This window comes from Helianthus annuus, chromosome 9, assembly GCF_002127325.2.
Source record: "Helianthus annuus cultivar XRQ/B chromosome 9, HanXRQr2.0-SUNRISE, whole genome shotgun sequence".
Taxonomy (NCBI): Eukaryota; Viridiplantae; Streptophyta; class Magnoliopsida; order Asterales; family Asteraceae; genus Helianthus; species Helianthus annuus.
The window spans coordinates 139245038-139263895 of NC_035441.2; the positions used below are offsets into that span (position 1 = coordinate 139245038).

General features: G+C 36.2%; 1 protein-coding gene and 1 long non-coding RNA gene across 2 annotated transcripts; both read right to left on the bottom strand.

The window, feature by feature from the left end:
- Positions 1 to 875: 875 nt before the first annotated feature.
- LOC110908796 (LOB domain-containing protein 41) lies at positions 876 to 2254 on the bottom strand. Its single transcript, XM_022153776.2, has 2 exons — positions 1829 to 2254; positions 876 to 1751 (listed from the first exon to the last, which is right to left on the bottom strand). Exons 1-2 carry the CDS (start codon positions 2016 to 2018, stop codon positions 1138 to 1140), a joined length of 804 nt encoding a protein of 267 aa, XP_022009468.1. The 5' UTR covers positions 2019 to 2254; the 3' UTR covers positions 876 to 1137.
- Positions 2255 to 8682: 6428 nt separating this feature from the next.
- On the bottom strand, positions 8683 to 9554 carry LOC110905638. Its single transcript, XR_002573300.1, has 2 exons — positions 9330 to 9554; positions 8683 to 8849 (listed from the first exon to the last, which is right to left on the bottom strand). It is a non-coding gene; the product is annotated as an uncharacterized LOC110905638 (long non-coding RNA).
- Positions 9555 to 18858: the final 9304 nt, after the last annotated feature.

Below are 18858 nucleotides of genomic sequence, written 5' to 3' on the forward strand. Positions count from 1 at the left end.
ACGTAAACCCACCGAGTTGTATTAAAAATGAGGTCTTTGTATCGTAAGTTAGGCCAGGGGGTGTAGCTTAACGCCACCCAGCCACATCAGCGACTTTAGCTCCCCGGGGCGCTATGGACCACACCATCGAGTTTAGGGGGGGGGGGGGGAGGGTGTCCGCCACCGTGCTAACGAGCAAAAAAGGGTGTGCAGGTGGGGCCCACCTCTTTTCAGCCAATAATTTTTTTAATTTTGTTTAATAGGAGATCTTTAAACCATTGCATGCAAGTTAAAGGGAGAGACTTTAATTAAAGCCCCCATATGACGTGGCGTGATAAAGCCCCAATGGGCTTTATATCATACCCTCCAACCTTATAGCGAGTAGGGATGACATCGATACCAGTACCGGGCCGAACCGGTACCGTACCACATAGTACACATACCGAAATATCGCTAAAACCAAAATCAAATACTATACCTTATATGTTCGGTCGGTACCAATATGGCATGATACCATTAAAAATCCCAAATTGGTTCTGTACTGCATAATACTGATATAAATTAAGCTAATTCCAAAGCCGAAAACGCTATTGTATATAAACCCTATTGTATATGTTCGATCAGTACCGGTATCCAGTCCAAAATTTCTCATCGCTAATATAGTGATGATGCCGTGACGAACCTACTCGATTACAGTCCAAAAACGACGGTAGGTTTCATTATTATAGAAACATTAACATATATTCATTCTTATTGTTAATCTATATAAATCAAACTGATACCAATCAAATTCTCACTGAAACGCGTATTGCAGTAAAATTCCATGTGTTTGTAAATAAAATTCAACTATGGTTAGGAAAATAGTATAAATTCGATGAGTTATTTACAATTGTTGCTTTGTTAAAAGAAAACCATCTAACTTTTCATTAGTTTAACCAAACATGGTCTATATTCTCCTTTTCTTTTATCCCGATACCATTCACAAATTTGTACATGATTCTTGACTAGGGAAAAAGGAATAAACCCAACCACGGCAAAACTAAAACTTAAAAGACCCTAAAAAAAGGGGAAAAAAAAAAAGCAAAACTAAGCTAAAAATAAAACAAACTAAAAGACATCGATTCATCCGTCAAAACTGAGCCGCCGAACATAACACCATCACGCCGGGTAATCTAGCCTCAGCTTCAGATCGGCTCCGGCTTCAGAACTCTCACAAGCCACCTCTTTACTTTTAGCCTTATCAACCAGCTCATGACCCAGCGTCAGCTCAAGCTCTATCTTCCCCACCACCTCGGCTTCACTCTCAGCCGGCTTCTTCATCGGCGAAGTCTCCAAGCTTTCCTCCACCACCTCATGGCTCTCACCTTGCGCCACCTCCGACTGATGGCTCAGAGCCGACTCATGGCTCGACAACTCATTAACATTCTCGTTTTGACCCGACTCCTCCTCCCTCGACCCGATCCAAACCCGACTCGCCTTCCCTTTTCCACCCGACCGCTTGAACCGGCCCCGGGTTCTGACCCGGTGAAGCTCGTTCGACCCGGCTGAGTTCTCATCTTTTGATATGTGACGGATGTCATACGCTTTAAAAGGTGGCCCGTTGTTTGTTTCCGCTGTGTCGGATGCTATTTGGGTGATCGGATGCCCTTGAAGAATAGCCTCCACTGCATTTTGACAAAGCTGCCAACTACCCGACCACAACAACCCGACCGACCCGTATATTGGGTTCACGATCCGACCACATGCCTCGTACAGTAGTGACCTGAATATTGCTGTAAACATACAGAAAAAAAAATAATAAATTAAATTGTTAAAAAAATAAAAACTCATTATTTTTCAAAATAATTACCAGGGCGGAGGTGTTCAGGGCCGGCGTTGATGAGGTTCATAAGACCGGCACGGCCGTAGAACTTGGCGAGAAACACGGTGGCGTTAGCTTGAGATTCCGGCGACTTGATCCAGTGCAAACAGGGGCGGATGCTGCAGTTTTCACTGCAGCCCTTACGAAGGACTCGGCATCCATTGCAGCTCATACGCATTGTTGGTAGTGAAGGGGAGAGAAAGAAAAGGATTGGGGTTGTAGAGAGAGAAAGGGGAGGGGTGGGTGGATTTATAGTGGGTTTGGCGGTGGTGTGGAGAGATACGTGGAGGAAAAGAGCCGCTGGGTTTTTGGGAAGGCGCAGCTGTTTCCGAAAGGCTGGTATTTGTATACGTGGAAAACCAGGTTTGAGGTTTTTTCTCCATATTCATGGAAAGTACAATTGCATTTGCAGCAGGTGTCGGTGTTGATGTTTCTTGATTTTATAAAACTACACGTCACTCTTGGGTCCACTTGTTTTCAAAACTATCTACCATTCCACTTTCACGCCCGGCGCGTTATTTCTTATAATCAAACTAGATTCAGAATAAATGTAAATTTATATACTAAATAATAAAATAATATATCTTTAAAAACTTTATTTATTACACGTATTGAATACATGTAATTTTATATACTAAAAAATAAAAAGTTATATCTTTAAAAACCTCGTGTATTGTTATACAGGTTGAATAAATATAATTTTATACATCAAATAACGAAAAAAATACTAAATAATAAATTATTTATATATTTAAAAAACCCCGTGTATTGTACAGGTTGAATAAATCTAATTTTATATATCAAATAATAAAAAGGTTATATTTTTAAAAACATCATGTATTACACGGGTTAGATAAATGTAATTTTGTATAGTAATTTATAAAAAAGTTATATCTTTAAAAAACCCCATGTATTACACGGGTTGAATTTATATATCAAATAATAAAAATTTATATTTTTAAATACCTCATGTATTACACGGGTTGGATAAATGTAATTTTGTATAGTAAATAATAAAAAAAAAGTTATATCTTTAAAAAACCCCGTATATTACACGGGTTGAATAAATGTAATTTTATATGGTAAATAATAAAATGTTATATCTTTAAAAAATCTCGTGTAATACACGAGTTGAGTTCTGATTAATTTTAGATTTTAATTTTGTGCATTTTCTCTCCTATTAAATAATAATAATATTTCTCTCCTTAAACTTGCATCTTAAGTCATATTCTTTATTTATAAAACATATTTAAAAAATATATGATATTTTATTAAAAATAAATATATTTAAAACATATTACTAATTATAAAGATTAAATCTATTTAAAACATATTACTGATTATAAAAAGTCATAGACAATTTGAATATGTTGCCTAAATTTGGATGTAAAAGTATAAACGTAAATATTAAAATAAAATCTCTCTACGATATAATAAAAGTATCATGTAACCTATTCCTATATCTAAGGAAATATATTATAAAATAATAATTTAATATTAATAGTATATATTCTAAATAATAATATAATCTAACATGACTTTATCAATATTTTTAATAATTGTATATATATATTAAATGGATATCTCTACGTATATCTCATAAATAATTATTTAATTTTAATGGGCTAAAAAATAGATGGCTTCAATGAGTGACATGTGTCCTATAAATGGTTTCTTTTATTATATAGTATAGATAATAATATCTTCAATTTATCATTTTTTTAACGATAAAATCATTTACATATATAAAACCACTTTTAACGCGAAAACTCAAAAACTAACTGAAAAAAGCCTAAAAAACACACAATTTTTTTTTCAATTTTTTTATTAAAAATCGCTAGTTTTGTATATTAAAAAAAATTCAAAAAAAAAAAATTTGTAGTGCACATGTGTTCTATTACACATGTGCACTATAATTTTTTTTTTGAAAAAAGTTTTTTTTATATACCTAAAATAACGAAAATTGGTATGCAAAAAAAATTAAAAAAATTAATTTGGTATGTTTTTTAAGCTTTTTTAGTTAGTTTTCGAGTTTTCGCGATAACTAGTGGTTTTCATTTGAACCTTCCTCATATATATATATATATATATATATATATATATATATATATATATATATATATATATATATATATATGTATGGAGCCGCTAGAATGAAAACCACCTCGAGTTGTAAGAACCGCGAGAACTACACCCAACGGAACGCCGTTCGCCATGATTTTTTTTTTACAAGTAGATGTGTATATTATAAACACAGCCGTAAAAAATCATGGCGAACGGCGCTCCGTGGGGTGTAGTTTTTTACACCACAAGTTTGGTGAAAAAAAAAAGAAAAAAGAAAAAAAATTAAAAACACCAAACTTGTGGTGTAAAAAACTACACCCCACGGAGCGCCGTTCGCCATGATTTTTTACGGCTGTGTTTATAATACACACATCTACTTGTAAAAAAAAATCATGGCGAACGGCGCTCCGTGGGGTGTAGTTCTCGCGGTTCTTACAACTCGGGGTGGTTTTCATTCTAGCAGCCCCCTATATATATATATATATATATATATATATATATATATATATATATATATATATATATATATATATATATATAGGTAAGATCAAATAAGAAGTTTATTTTGCATAAGTAAGATGAGAAGAAATTTTAACCATTCATTTTTCAAATCATGTATTAAGATGAAAGTGTAGGAGAAAGGAAGAGTGTAAGGGTATCTTCGGAAAATCCTATTTATAGACTTTCTCTCTCCACATACAAGGCACATGCATATTCCACCCCTATTTTTTAAACGTTCATAATTTTTTTATACGACATTATTATTTCATAAAAATTTCACCGTAAAATCGAGCGTCTTTTTATCTTTAATTTGAGTACCATATTGATATATAAAATATGAAGACTAAAAAAACCCACTAAAATTTGTTGTATTTCTATGATGTATAACATTTTTTTGTGCTGGATTTTTGTACTATATTTTTGTGATGGATTTTTTTTGTCCTACAGCTTTTTGCTGAATTTTTTCGTGCTATATTTTTTGTAGAAGGAGGTTGGTATTTATAGGTAGAGAAGGTGAAAAGGGGTTAAATATGATTGGTTAAAGAAGGTGGAAGAGGATTGAAAAGATGATTGGTGGATAAAGAAGGTGGAAAAGGGTGAAATATGATTGGTTAAAGAAGATGGAAGATGATTGATGAGGTGGAAAGATGATTGGTATATTTATTGGTATTTCTTGAGTGTATATTATGTAATTGAGTATATAAAAAGTATAAAAGTATAATTCAAGTATTGAGGATGTGCAAATAAGTATTTACACGTATAATTGTGTCGGTTTGCGTATAAATACGTATTTAGATGATCGTTTGTGTGAATAAAAAATATGTATAAAATATGAATTTTATTATGATTAACGCCTCGAATTGTGAGATTGAAATTAAAATACGAATGTAAGGTTTCAAAAATTAGAATACGAATACGAACATTTTTAAAATAGAAATACGAAGACACGAGGCGTTACAGTCTCCCCTAATTTAGGAAATTTCGTCCCGAAATTTATTCAAAAGAAGACCTTGGAAAAAAAAGCATTTTGGCTAGAAGAATGATTGTCTAAAATCGAGACTTGGGAGTTTTGAAATGCATTGAAAACTATGAAGTTTCGAGGAACGAAAAGATAGGTTTGTAAAAAGGGTTCGTTTGTCTAAAATGATTCGAGGCATTGAGCATAAGTAAAACGTGCATGTGTGTGTTTAGACAAGCGAGTTTAAACAAGTTTGAATAACTCAATGATGAGGTATTTTAAAATGTGTTACCTAAGAAGGAAGCTTTCGTATAAAACGGTATGTATTTTGATGAAAAGTGTGGCCACACTGTTGGTTGTAAGAACAAGTTTCGTTGGATTTAAAAAGCATCGAGAATCTCAGTTTTGTAGAGAATTCTTTATTGGTGAAAAACGAGGAAGTTAGGTATTTTAAATAAAAAATGGTTTTGAAGGTAACGGCTAACTAAGTATGTTTGCGCATACATAAAGAATGGAAAATAGTTTTAAAAGTAAGAAAGCATTTTAGGGTTTGAATGTTTAGACCGATTGATTGCAAACGGGGTTTGTATAAAAGGCAGAGAATAGCGGGGAGTAATGGAGGTATACGAGTGAACAATTGACTAATAAATGAATGCGAGTATAAGATGGTATGCATATTGAAAGCGATGAGTTAAGAATGGGGTCTCTCGTGGATAATCGGATATCGCGCGTTTAGCAATGCGTTTGTGAGTTGTTAAAGTTTGTATCGGGTCTAAATAGGTCTGCAAAACACCTAGTTTCTCATGGCACATTTTATGAAAGTTTGGTAACATGGTGAAAACACTTATATATAGGAAGTACCAGCAGCGTATCCACCATGTTTTGACCATGTTATGTTCGTTTCGTTATTGGTGTCATGTTACGTTCCGTGTCTTACCATACACAGTAGTACACCCTATGATTCTCATGCGCCTATCACTATAATCCCGTGTGCACCCGCGATTATATTGATCGTCGCATGATCTGCATAGTTTGTACTAGTTGTGTATGAATCAGGGTATACATAAATTTGAAAATAAGAATGTGTGCGTATAAAAATGTAGTATATAAGCATGTTTACGTTCAAATAAGTATGAGACCAATGTGAGCGAACCCCCTCGGGTTATGCTCACGTATAGGTACGAATGTATGAATTTGAATATAAGTATAAGCATGAATGTGAGTATAAATATAAGTATGCATATGAGTATAAGTACGAAAATAAAACGTATGAGTTATGAATATGTGCATAAGTATGAATATAAGTAGGTATAAATGACGACGATTGAGTGTATGGTATGAATTGAATACGATGAATTTAAGTATATAAAACGATCGAGAAGTTCGAGTATGTAAAAAAACACATGATATAAATGAAATTGTCGCGAGATATCAACTAAAACGTGTACGATGTTATGAGAATTTATGTAATGTAGAATTTAGTTTGTGAATGTAAAAAGAATATAAAGTACTTACTGGCTATGCGTGACGTATTTTGTATAGAACGGAAATGCTACTCTTGTTTTATAAGAATTTATGTAAGTCGAAAATGGTCGGTGCCCATGAAGTTTCCTTGCCCACGTGTTTTGAAATTTAAATAACGTATTGGGCGGTGTATGAAAAGGTTTCTGAAAATTGTAAGTTTGCATCGTTTTAAAAGATCTTGCATTAAAATATGGAAATTGAAATTTGGAGGTTCTCGTGAAAACGTTGATCCTTAAAAAGAAATTTAGCATAATGAACCTAGCGATCGTCGAAAATAAGTGTTTTAGCAAAATGTTTCGTTGATTTTGAAAGGAGTTTTAGTAAAACGATCTTATAATATCTACAGGATCTTATAGGCATGTGAGAAAGGTTGGTTTGATTTCGATTGAGAATGAAAGTCTTTAGTATGATAGATATAATGTGAGCGTGTTTTAGTGATTAGGTCGAGTATGAAGTTCATGGGCAAGAGATTCATTGGACCGATTAAGTTGATAGGTATCATTTCGTAAGGTTTTGAAATTCGGGTAATAAACGTTTTAAGGTATGATTAAGAATTTCGTGTATGTGAGTTATGTGAAAATAGATTGTAGGGTAAGAACTACGTTTGATAAAATAATGCATTTTGAAATTGATATAAGTAGGGATTTTGACAAATGATAAACGATTTAGGTGTAAAACAGGATCGTGTTTGCATAATAAAGTATTTTGAAGGAAAATTTGGTAACAATCACCTAGGTAAGGGAAACACCCCTAACCCGTTGGTGAGGTCGTTTTAAGAAAAGAAAGGAGCGGAGTTAATCATCAAGGTAAGAAAATCACTCCTATCTAGATGATATGTCTCCATTTTGGGGTTACAAGAAATGTAAATCTAGTTGGTGACGTTTTTGAAATCATGCATGTGAATGACGTATAGATGTATGAAAATATTTAGTAAGATGTGTGTATAAAACAAAATAATCTCAAAAACAATTTGAATTTGAAAAGAGAGGACTGCATCGTATAATATTGATAATAGTAAAACGTAGGTTTGATTAAAAACTTGGATTGTTCCAAAACGGAACTTTGACTAAACCGAAGTGGTTGAAAATTCGTTTGAAATTGGAGAAACATGCTTTGGCCTAATAGGTGGAATACTCTCGCTGAAATTTCGGTTAACGGTATTCACCTTTCCAGTTACTACATGTTCCAAATCTATCGAAAGTTCTAGACTTGGCGGGATTTTTGAAAATCAAGGAGTGGGACTAGTCGACAAGATGCGGGTTTCACCCCTAACTTGACGATTTCATACCCTAAGTATGGTTGGTACTCGTTGGGTCAAAATTTAATTTCGACACTTTGACGAGGGTCCACTAGAATTTGAAATGGAAACTCTCCATCAAGGTGAGGATTTCACTCCTAACTTGATGGCGAATTTCGTGTAAAAAGAATCAGTGGATCGAGAGTCGTTCACTAAATTGTAGGTTTCACGACTATTTTGGTGAAGTCGTCTCGTTTGTGTACTACGAGTCTTTTCTAGTTTAGTATAATCGAGTAAAATGCCTTAGGAAAGGCGTATGTTTGAAATAATAAAACAAGTACGAACACCTAAAAAGGCATTTCAAGAATAACACATAAGAATTTAACATACGAATCAAGTAGGGTCAAGGATGGTGCTTAACTATAGACTAGGTCAAAAGCATGACAATTTTCCTAATTCCCTATATACCAATCTGTTACACCCCAACCGATGGCGGTCACATCGGAGTGAGACGAAATAGATTGCTCAAGACATCATAACACTAATATTTGTGACAAGTATTTAAATAATGGATTTATTTCATTACTAAAGAGTCAATTACAAAGATTGAAATCAAATATAACAACTTGAAATACAAGAATTACAATACAATAAGAATACAAAATTTTAAATGTGTATCTAGGCATCCTACTATGTTCCATGCATCATCAACATCATCTCAAAACCTGCAACATGTTTTAAAAAAGCATAGTTCAATACAACGTATTGGCGAGTACACTAGTTTTAGACTCGTGACATATGTATAAAAAGTATTTTCAATCTAACAAAGCAATTTGGTATACAAGGTCAAACTATCATGCATAACTAAAAGTCAAACCCAAGTGTCCACAAGAATTTAGCATCCCTCGATATAGCAATATCGAGATCGTAAAGAATAAATAATAGCATCCCGCGATATAGCAATATCGAGACCGTAATGAATATAACTTAACAAAAACCCCGTCGGGTGGTGTGCTACTCCTATAGCGCTATAATTGTTAAGGCGGGTTAACAAGTAGTATGAATTCTAGCATGAACCTAAGCATAACAAAGCATGTATAACGGATTGAATGAATAAAGCATATTTGTGTGAATCGTGCATTTTAACAAGTAAAAAATGTTGCACCCAAAGTGTGTTTAAAGCAAAAGGGGTCAAGTGTACTCACAGTTTTGCAAAGTTTCCTTTGGTTATTCCGTGAAAAGTTGGAGGTCGGATCTTCAAAGCTTCCTTTAAAACACTTAGTGTTTTCTTTTAAGACTCTTAGAGTTTTATTCCTTGCTTGCAGGATTTGATAGAAGTAGAGAGGTTGAGAGAAGAATGGTTGTAACACATAGTGTCCTTTTAGAATTCTTAGAATTCTTGATTTAGAGAGATTGAGAGAATTAGAGAGATGGAGAGAAGAATGGTGTGAAAAAAATGGTAGAAGGAGGTTGGTATTTATAGGTAGAGAAGGTGAAAAAGGGTTAAATATGATTGGTTAAAGAAGGTGGAAGAGGATTGAAAAGATGATTGGTGGAGAAAGGAGGTGGAAAATGGTGAAATATGATTGGTTAAAGAAGGTGGAAGAGGATTGATGAGGTGGAAAGATGATTGGTATTTCTTGGTATTTCTTGAGTGTATATTATGTAATTGAGTATATAAAAAGTATAAAAGTATAATTCAAGTATTGAGGTTGTGCGAATAAGTATTTATACATATAATTGTGTCGGTTTGCGTATAAATACGTATTTAAATGATCGGTTGTATGAATAAAAAATATGTATAAAATATGAATTTTATTATGATTAACGCCTGGAATTGTGAGATTGAAATTAAAATATGAATGTAAGGTTTCAAAAATTAGAATACGAATACGAACATTTTTAAAATAGAAATACGAAGATACGAGGCGTTACACAATGATACAACCTAACCACAAGACTGCGTTGTAGAGTATGCGTGACACATGTTCACCGAAGCGAACACGTGAAGTAATGTAATGTGATCCCGAGCAACCCCTGTCACACAGGTGCTGAGTCCAAACTATAGTACTATCATTGCTAGATGCGGTCTAGTGTAACATTGTATAAGCATAGTAACAAGCATTCAACAAATCACGTATAGCATGCGGGAGCGGTTAGCGTTTATAAAGTGTTTGCGTTGTGTGTTGTGTTTTGATATAGAACGTATGTAACACCCAAAAGTGCGTTAAACGAAATGGGTTCGAGCATACTCACGGTGTGTGTTTAGCAAGTAAACACAATCTGGATTGGATTGAAGGGAGCGTGTTGAGTTAGCATGTGCATGGAAACAGGAGCATAAGTCTTCCTCAGGGCTGAATGGTGGTAAACAAAATGTCGAACGGGTTAAGTGTCCAACAGTTTATCCGAACGGATGGGTCCCATCCGAACGGATGGTCATCCGGACGGATGGTCATCCGAGAGGATGGCCATTCGACCTGATGGTCATTCGAACGGATGGCCATTCGAATAGGATGTGATTGTTTGCGAAAACGTTAAAACTTGGAGTTTAGTTAAAAGCGTTTAAACAATGGAAATTATAAGGGCCAGGTCATCCGGACGGATGGCCATTCGGGCGAATGATCTGCGTTCGAAGTTTTTGTAAAACTTTTCTTTATTCAATGGTTTTGGTTAACGGAGATAGTGTGACGACGTGTTAAGCAACGGAAAAGTACCAGATCCAGTTCATTCGCCCGGATGGGCGCTGCCCATTCTGACAACGGCTGTCCTTGGTGAAATTTCATGTTTGACCTGTTAATCGGTCCATCTCTTTAGTGGAAATCCGTTTTCAAGTCAACTTTCGACTAAGGAACGAGTCGAGAGTCTGATTGAGTCCATATTCCATCAGAATTGTGTAGAAAACGAAGAAAAGTTCAAAACAAGTTGCAAAAGTGTGGATATCTTTCATAACTTAGTTGAAAAGTGTGAAAATCCTTTAGAAGCCAATCTCGATTGAATGGAACTCCATAACAATTTGCCTAAGCAAACCGAGAGGAAACCACCTTCAAGAGGTCCAAATCAGATGATTTCGAGAAAAAGTTTAAGTGTGTGTGTGTGATTTTGATGAAGAAGATGGTGTAGAAGTGAATAGAGATGAAGATTAGAAAATATTTGAGGGAAAAAGCTTACAAGAAGGCCTTGAATCGCGACAGAGTCTTGGGGAGTGAATGGGAGTGTCAAAGTCTGAGAATGAGGGCGTACGACTAGTATTTATAGGGGGAGAGTTAGACTTAAGGCGGTGCGAGTGGCAGTGGTCCGGGCGGATAGTCATCCGAACGGATGGTCATCCGGGCGGATGTCCATTCGGACGGCCGGGTTGCGTTTGTTAGTTTTCCAACTTTTGGTTCGTTTGTGTTGCTTTTAACCAAGTTGCGATTGAGCGTTTGAGCGTATAAGTGTTGTATTGATAACCACATAACATTCAATAAATAATCATACAATCTAACACATATAAATTAAATGCATAAAATAAATCCACGATTCGAGTTTGCGTTGCGATAAGCGTTTAGTCTCAATAAGCGATGTAATCAAGTGATAAAATGCGTTTAAGTAGTAAGCGTCATGAAATAGCGTTGTAATACGTATTTAAAAATGTAGTTTAACCCTTAGCATTAATCGAATCCCAGAGTACAAGCGTTTACGAAAAGAAACGACAGCGATAGGTAACGATCCAAAAAGTCGGGTTGTTACAATTTGGGCAACTCAACCATAATAAAGTTTGTTACTGTCACATCTAAAACTAAAAGAAAATAAATTTGAGATTGAAGTCAAACGTGAACTTCAATATGAGGCAAAGGATCTATCAATTTTGTGGACCCATTACCAATTGTAATTCTTGATTGGTTTAAAACCAAGAGTTATTTTAAATTTTTTATATGTTTTTATTTCTGGTGTTGTTGATTTTTCACCACAATTAGAAAATATATAGATTTATATGTGCAATTATTTAATTAAAGGATGCTATGGAAATATTTCTAGCATTGATGTCACCGTTTATGGGTGATGTAGGTAAGGTGTTTGATAGTCACAAACAAAGATCAAATTGAAGTGTCTCTCTAGGGATTGATATCTTCAATCGAGTCATTGTTCGTTCTCGCTGGTATCTACTTTATCCTCTTTTCGGTTTCATCATTGTTTCGTGTTCGTTACGTAATTCATCACAAACCAGATCGTTTTCGTTTCCATTTCGGTTTCGTTGTGTAGGCCATAGATCTGGTTTCTAGGGTTGTTGGAATGTGATTTACATCTGGATTCGTTAGTAACGATTGACATTGACTAGGCGGAAGATATGAATTTTGGATACCCAATTCTTTTTCACCCATGTTTCTTCTACACATTGTTCCATCTTTGCGGTTGCTCTGTTGTCGTTTCATTAGGATTTTGACTTTCCTCTGCAAATTGATCCCTGTTTTAGTTGTTGATTCTTTGACATTGTAAGGTAAATCAATAATAAGTTTTTAATTTGTTAATTTTTAATGGAATTCTATTATTGTTGTGTTAATTATTTTTGTAATAATAACTAATACGATATTTATTGGTTTTGTTAAGTAAGTGTTTGTGGGCAAACCCAAGTCGACCCATCCCATTTTGACCCATACTTGCATGTTTAAACATGAACAATGAATCACTTTTGAAATGAATAATGCACATACTTATTATGTTACTTTTTTGCAGTTTGGAATGTTGATTGAGTATTTATTTTGAAGTTCCAGCACCACTTTTGAAATTTCATTCTTATATGGTTCCTATGTAATGGCTTCTTACTTTGTTAAATTATTGTTTCCACTACACTCTTTTAATTGATCATTACATAACATGTACAAGAAACATTATGAGGCTTCAGTTTTTTAAGTTACTTATCCGTTTTCAAATGATTTATATTCTATATACCAGAGAATCTCATTTAAAAACTTAGCAATTGATGTTATTTTGAATCAGTTGGTACTTTGATAATGTTCTATAAGGCCTCAATTCAACGGTTTGACGGTGATGCTGAATTAAAAAAAGAGAGACCAACAGATGGTAGTCAATCTCCAGGTGAATTAATCAAGTTTGTGGCCCATAATTAGTATAATCAATACAAGAAGGCATGGACACAAATTTGTTGGACAAGTCAAACAGTTTTGCAAAATGTTTTTCAGCCTTTAGTGGTCCACTTGGAAGAAAAGGTATCATTTTTCTCCTCATTATAAAAAAGGCATAGATGCATATTTATCAATTTATAAGTTAGTAATGTTTATTATTATTGCTTTCATGGTGAAATCTTTTATAATCCCTACATTGCTTGAGCCCGAGATCTTCTCAGGCAAAAAGGTTTGATTAAAGAAAGTGAAGGAGCTCATGTAATCAACACTGAATGAAAAGAGAGCCTCTTATTGTTGTCAAGAAAGATAGAGGTTACAACTATGCTTCACAGATCTTGCAACTCCATGCAGAGACATCCCCGAAAACTCTCGAAAAAATTTAGGCCTCGGGCGACACAAAGAATTGGGCCCAAAGTTATGGTTAAGGGTAAATGAATAACAAAAATAAGAACTTAGTGACGTAGCAAAGACTCGACCTTAAGACCTTTACATTATTTTGAGATGGTTTTTGTAACAACTCTCACTAAAATTAATAATTAGGATAGTAATTGTCTATTAAGGAAACCCTAATTGAGACACCCAAGTGATTCTGCATAAACCCTAAAATTTTCAGAACAATTGGAATCAGGATCAGGGCCCCTAAAACTCAGGGGGGGGGGGGGGTAAAACCCTAGTGACGATTATCTATAAATCTCGTTGTCAAATTTTAAAAATTAAAAACTGTCAACTCAGCATAGCTAGTCTCGAACCTGGCTACCCTATAAATAGACTGCTTCCCTTACGGACCGTAAGGGAAATGGCATACGGTCCGTAAGCATGTCCCAAAAATTACTATAAATAGCCGACCTTGGGACTTGAAACTGGAAGTTGAAACGACGCAAATTATCACTGTGAACGTCGAGTTAAATCTGCAATGTGAGTCATTCTATTTTTATCAACTATTTTACAATACTCCAAATTATTTTCCAAAGTTATAATTACAGGGATTAAGTATTTGTAATCGCCAAATTTACAGCCAGTATGTGGGGTATTGTTGTAACACCTCGAATTTTTGTGTCCAATGATGTGTTAACACGTGGCATTTGTTTACACGTGGCATCTATAATAAATAAGGGACTAATTTTGACAAACCTTGAAAGTATGTAAATTCGAGGGTTATAAATGTCAACAAGGGTAAATATACTGTATAGTATCCCTAAATAATGCTTAAACCTTCAATCGAATAAATTATAGATCGTACAAAAATAAAACGCGGAAGAAAGTGAGAGATTACAAACTACAGGGGTTAACTGTGTCAACATGTTTAATAATACCTCTGAGTGACCCTTTAACGTTCCAAAGACTTTGTAACGGTATTATACCCTCACTAAAATAATATATATGAATTTCGCGAAGTTTCGATATGAAACGAGAAAGTTACGGTCGAATTCGTAGAAGAAGGGTTAAAAGCGTCAACAGTGAAAGTTAAGGCTTTCCAATATAATTAATAAATAAACCGGGGACTTAATAATGCGGGTAGTTAACACGAGGCCCCTATCGGGAAATAACCGAGGGCCAAACCGCAAAGTTACCCCTTCAGAACCGAAAGGTCAGGTGAATCATTACGAAAGATTTCGTTATTAATGGCCCGATTCTGTAATCATTATAAAAGATTTGAAAAATTCAGAAAATATAACCTCACGCGACCCGCGTAAGGTTTAGACATAAGTTGAGGCGGGCCGCGAGCCTCCTCACTAATTCGCCTGATTTCTTAACCTTTAGGCGACCCGCATTAAAATGCATGGGAACTCCCATGCGGGCCGCGTAAAGTGCCCAGATGCAGAATGGTTGTAACTACTTGGCTTTTGGAGCTTTTGAACGATCAAACAACCATTTAATTGAGCATGGGTGCCCCCTACACGACCCATACCACTTAGGGACACCTGCCCATGATCCATGATCAATTGTAGCTTGTTGTGTAATGATCTTGAAGGCTCTTAAGCACTATAAATAAGCTACATTGGCTCATATCATTCACAACATCAAAACACACAACTACTGATCATTCTAAGTGCTCCCAAGCATTCTCTTCTGCTCCATAAACAAGAACACACTTCTGTAAGTCGTTCACAATCAATTTGGTCTTGCATTTCCATAGTTATAGCTCATAAACGCAACCGTCGTAACTAACGGTTGTCATTGCAATATCTTGCAAATGGTTCAGTCTTATGACGAATCAAAAATGGTTATGAGTTGGTATTTATGTGGGTATTAAACCTCTAAAATGGTTCCCCCTGATCACCACTCTAACTATGTCAATTATCGAGTCAAACGTGCGGTTAAAAAGTCAACAGAAAGCTATTTTAGCGATTTAAGCATAATCTGTAATGTATATGTTATGGAACCTGTTTTGACAATCATAAACCATGATAATAAGTATATAAACCTGTTTGCGCTCGTTTGAATCGATCATTTACTATATAGAACCGGTTCGGAGCCGAATGTCGCAAAAGTTTGACTTTTGCTTTGACTTCAATTCTGACCCGTTTTAGTGAGGTATGAATATACCTTAGGACTCTCTTAGGACCAGGTCACATGTTGGTATACGCCTCTGTGGTCGGTTCATGAGTTATCCAAGTCTTTAGCGCATTTCCGTCATTCGCCTAAAAGTTGACCGTAACGGCCTTTTAAAATTAAAACAAGTATTTCGGACACGTGAACGGACCAAAACCTTGCTTGTTAAAATATAAGCATGTCCCTAAAGTTTCACGTCAATCCGAGGTCTAGAATGAGAGTTATGCTAGAAGGCGCACTTTTAAGAAAGTTTTGTAATTAACGGCGCAATTAGCATAACGCCCATCTAACCCAAGTTTTCGTCACCAAAACCTTTACCCACTGTGGTAAAATAATATTTTGGGAATTTTAAAGATTTTTAATAATTTTTACCTTGCTCATAACCTGCGGTTATGGCTACGGTTCGGTAAATACCGAATATGCCCTTTTTGGCCAAAACAAGAGTTCTACAAGGTCTTTTGACCCGATTCCAATTGCCACTGGTTTTAAATAATAAATAAAGTATTTTAAGCTTTATAAGCTGTTCGGGAAACTCAGATTTCCTGTAGAACTCGAAAATCCCTTATAAAGTCTTTAAAATGACCGAAAAGCCCCTACGGGGCATAATATTGACTTAAACTCGTTACGGGCATTACGGAAGGTATCCTACTGATACCAAAATACTTTTAAGGCATATTGACTTAGGAAATAAGCGTACGACACTTATGGTTAACCGTTTCGCCTATTTGCGCACACGGTACGGCTCACGGAACTAGTTTTCGTGCAATAGCCGATACGGGTCAAATTATATTATTTGAATCCCAAAATCCAGAGTATGAACTATAAACCCATATAAAACAAGTCACTGAACTTGTTGGGTCCAAATCATACTCCATTCTCGGTTTTCGCCTTTCCGTGCGAATTAACCATATCTATATATCGGAATCAACCGGTTTAAGCTACGGCTAATACAAGGACCGTTAGGATTCTAAGAGGTTAATTAAAACCTTCGTTCCAGATTAGGAGCCCCAGTAAAAGCTATCGGTGACTTGATCTAAATTAAGGATTAATACTTGCAAAGGTAAATACTTTAACTTATTTCCCCTATATGGGCTTGGGTTACGGTATATTAATACCGCTTGATTGAGCATTATATAATTCCATCGCTTAGGTGGTTAATTGATTAAATATGATTGGCTCATTTAAACAGTTTTGTTGCTTATAAGCCTTTGGGGGGTTTAATGACCGTTGTCCCGGATATCCTCGGCATCATTTTACGAAATGGCCACGACCATCGACATCCCGGTGTAGGCGTACACCCGGTATAAAGTGTCGACATTAAAACTAAAAGACGTAGCCGTTGGTTTTCATACTACGGTTTTACGCAAACGTGGTGTGTCTATAAATCTTTAACCCGGCACGACCCGGGCTACTGAACGCATAAAAGAACATGTAAAACGTTCACAAGATCATTATGAATTTTCCCAAGTTATAAAAGAGTTTGTGCCTTGTGCATTCAAATCAATTTTAATAAACATTTTCAAATGTGTCAGTTGAATGTATTTACCAGTGTAAACTGATGTATTTTCCCCAAAAAGATTAAGTGCAGGTACCTAAACGTAATTGGCTGGTATTAGCTCCCTAGCGTCGGGATAAGCCTCGCAAGCTTGATTGCAGTATCTGATGGAACAATACTTTATCTGTATTTACGATCCACTGTGGATATTCAACTTCTGTAATACATTTTGATATTACAATCAGAGGTTGAAATTATATATTTAAATTATGCTTCCGCTGTGCATTATATAATTGTGTGGTTTGACTATATTGTTGCCAACATCGTCACGGTAAACCCCCACCGGGCCCACCGGTGAGACACGTGGAAATCGGGGTGTGACAGGTTGGTATCAGAGCCAACATTGAGTGAATTAAACACTATCCTATTGTGTTTAATCTCAATGACACAATTGCACATACTTGAGTCTAGACAAGAACTTAGGACAAATTCGGATTGATACTCCTTTTTGTCTTTATTTTTCGATTTGATTTTTAATAAGTTTTGGAGCAGGAAAATGCCACATGTTATATTCCGAGGAAGAGGAAGGGGACGAAGAGGCCGAGGAGAAATCGTGACACGTCACGATCAAGAAGCTGGACCATCTGGTACAAGACATCCTTCGATGACACGAAGCGAAGAGCCACAACGACGAAGAGATCTTTACGAACCAGCGAGGCATTCCACTTCGCACAGCTCGACGCCATCCTACCGGCACTCCTTTGGGCCAGATTCAGAAAATAATCCCAACAACCCACAACCTTCCTTCATACCTCTACAACGTTCGGTTTCGCACCGGAATTACGACGACCCTACTCCCTACTACGTAGCTCAGTTTAATCCGGCTGACTACATACAGGAACCTTCAGGATTTGTTCCGCTTGGTCCTCAAGACCACTTTTCTGAAGATCCCATGGAGGAAGATGAGGATCCAACTGAACCAGCTCGTGGTACGCCCACGCATCCGATAGAAGTATCTGATGGATCTTCATATCATGGTCCGCAGTATCAAGGCCCAGATAGCTTTATGGCCTTGTTTGACCGACATGAGTGGTACAACACACCATCTCATCAGACATCGCAACCGAGACATCCACAAGATCCCTCGTAGGATTCACGCTTTGAGGCAGTTACGCCACCACCTCCGCCACCGGCACAACCAGTTATACCTGATCCGCCGAGGCGTAGGAGGACCAATGCTCGTATGTCTACACGAGGAGGAGGGGGTAACCACTTCAGCACTCCTCGACATTCTAGTAGTAGCCACTATCCGCCACTACATGAAGAAGGACCTTCAAGTCCTATACAGGAAGCGAACTCCGCACCTACTGCACGAAATTCGCCACCATTTGGGTATGACCAACCCATACCAGCTTACACAGGTCCAACGGCTTACAACCCGTTTGAACCGTCACAAGCACAATACAACTACGGCTATGAGCGCGACCCATATGTGGTGTCGGCAAGATATAATGCGCGCTACCCTGACGGAGCACATGGAAACATGGGACCACCGGATTACTC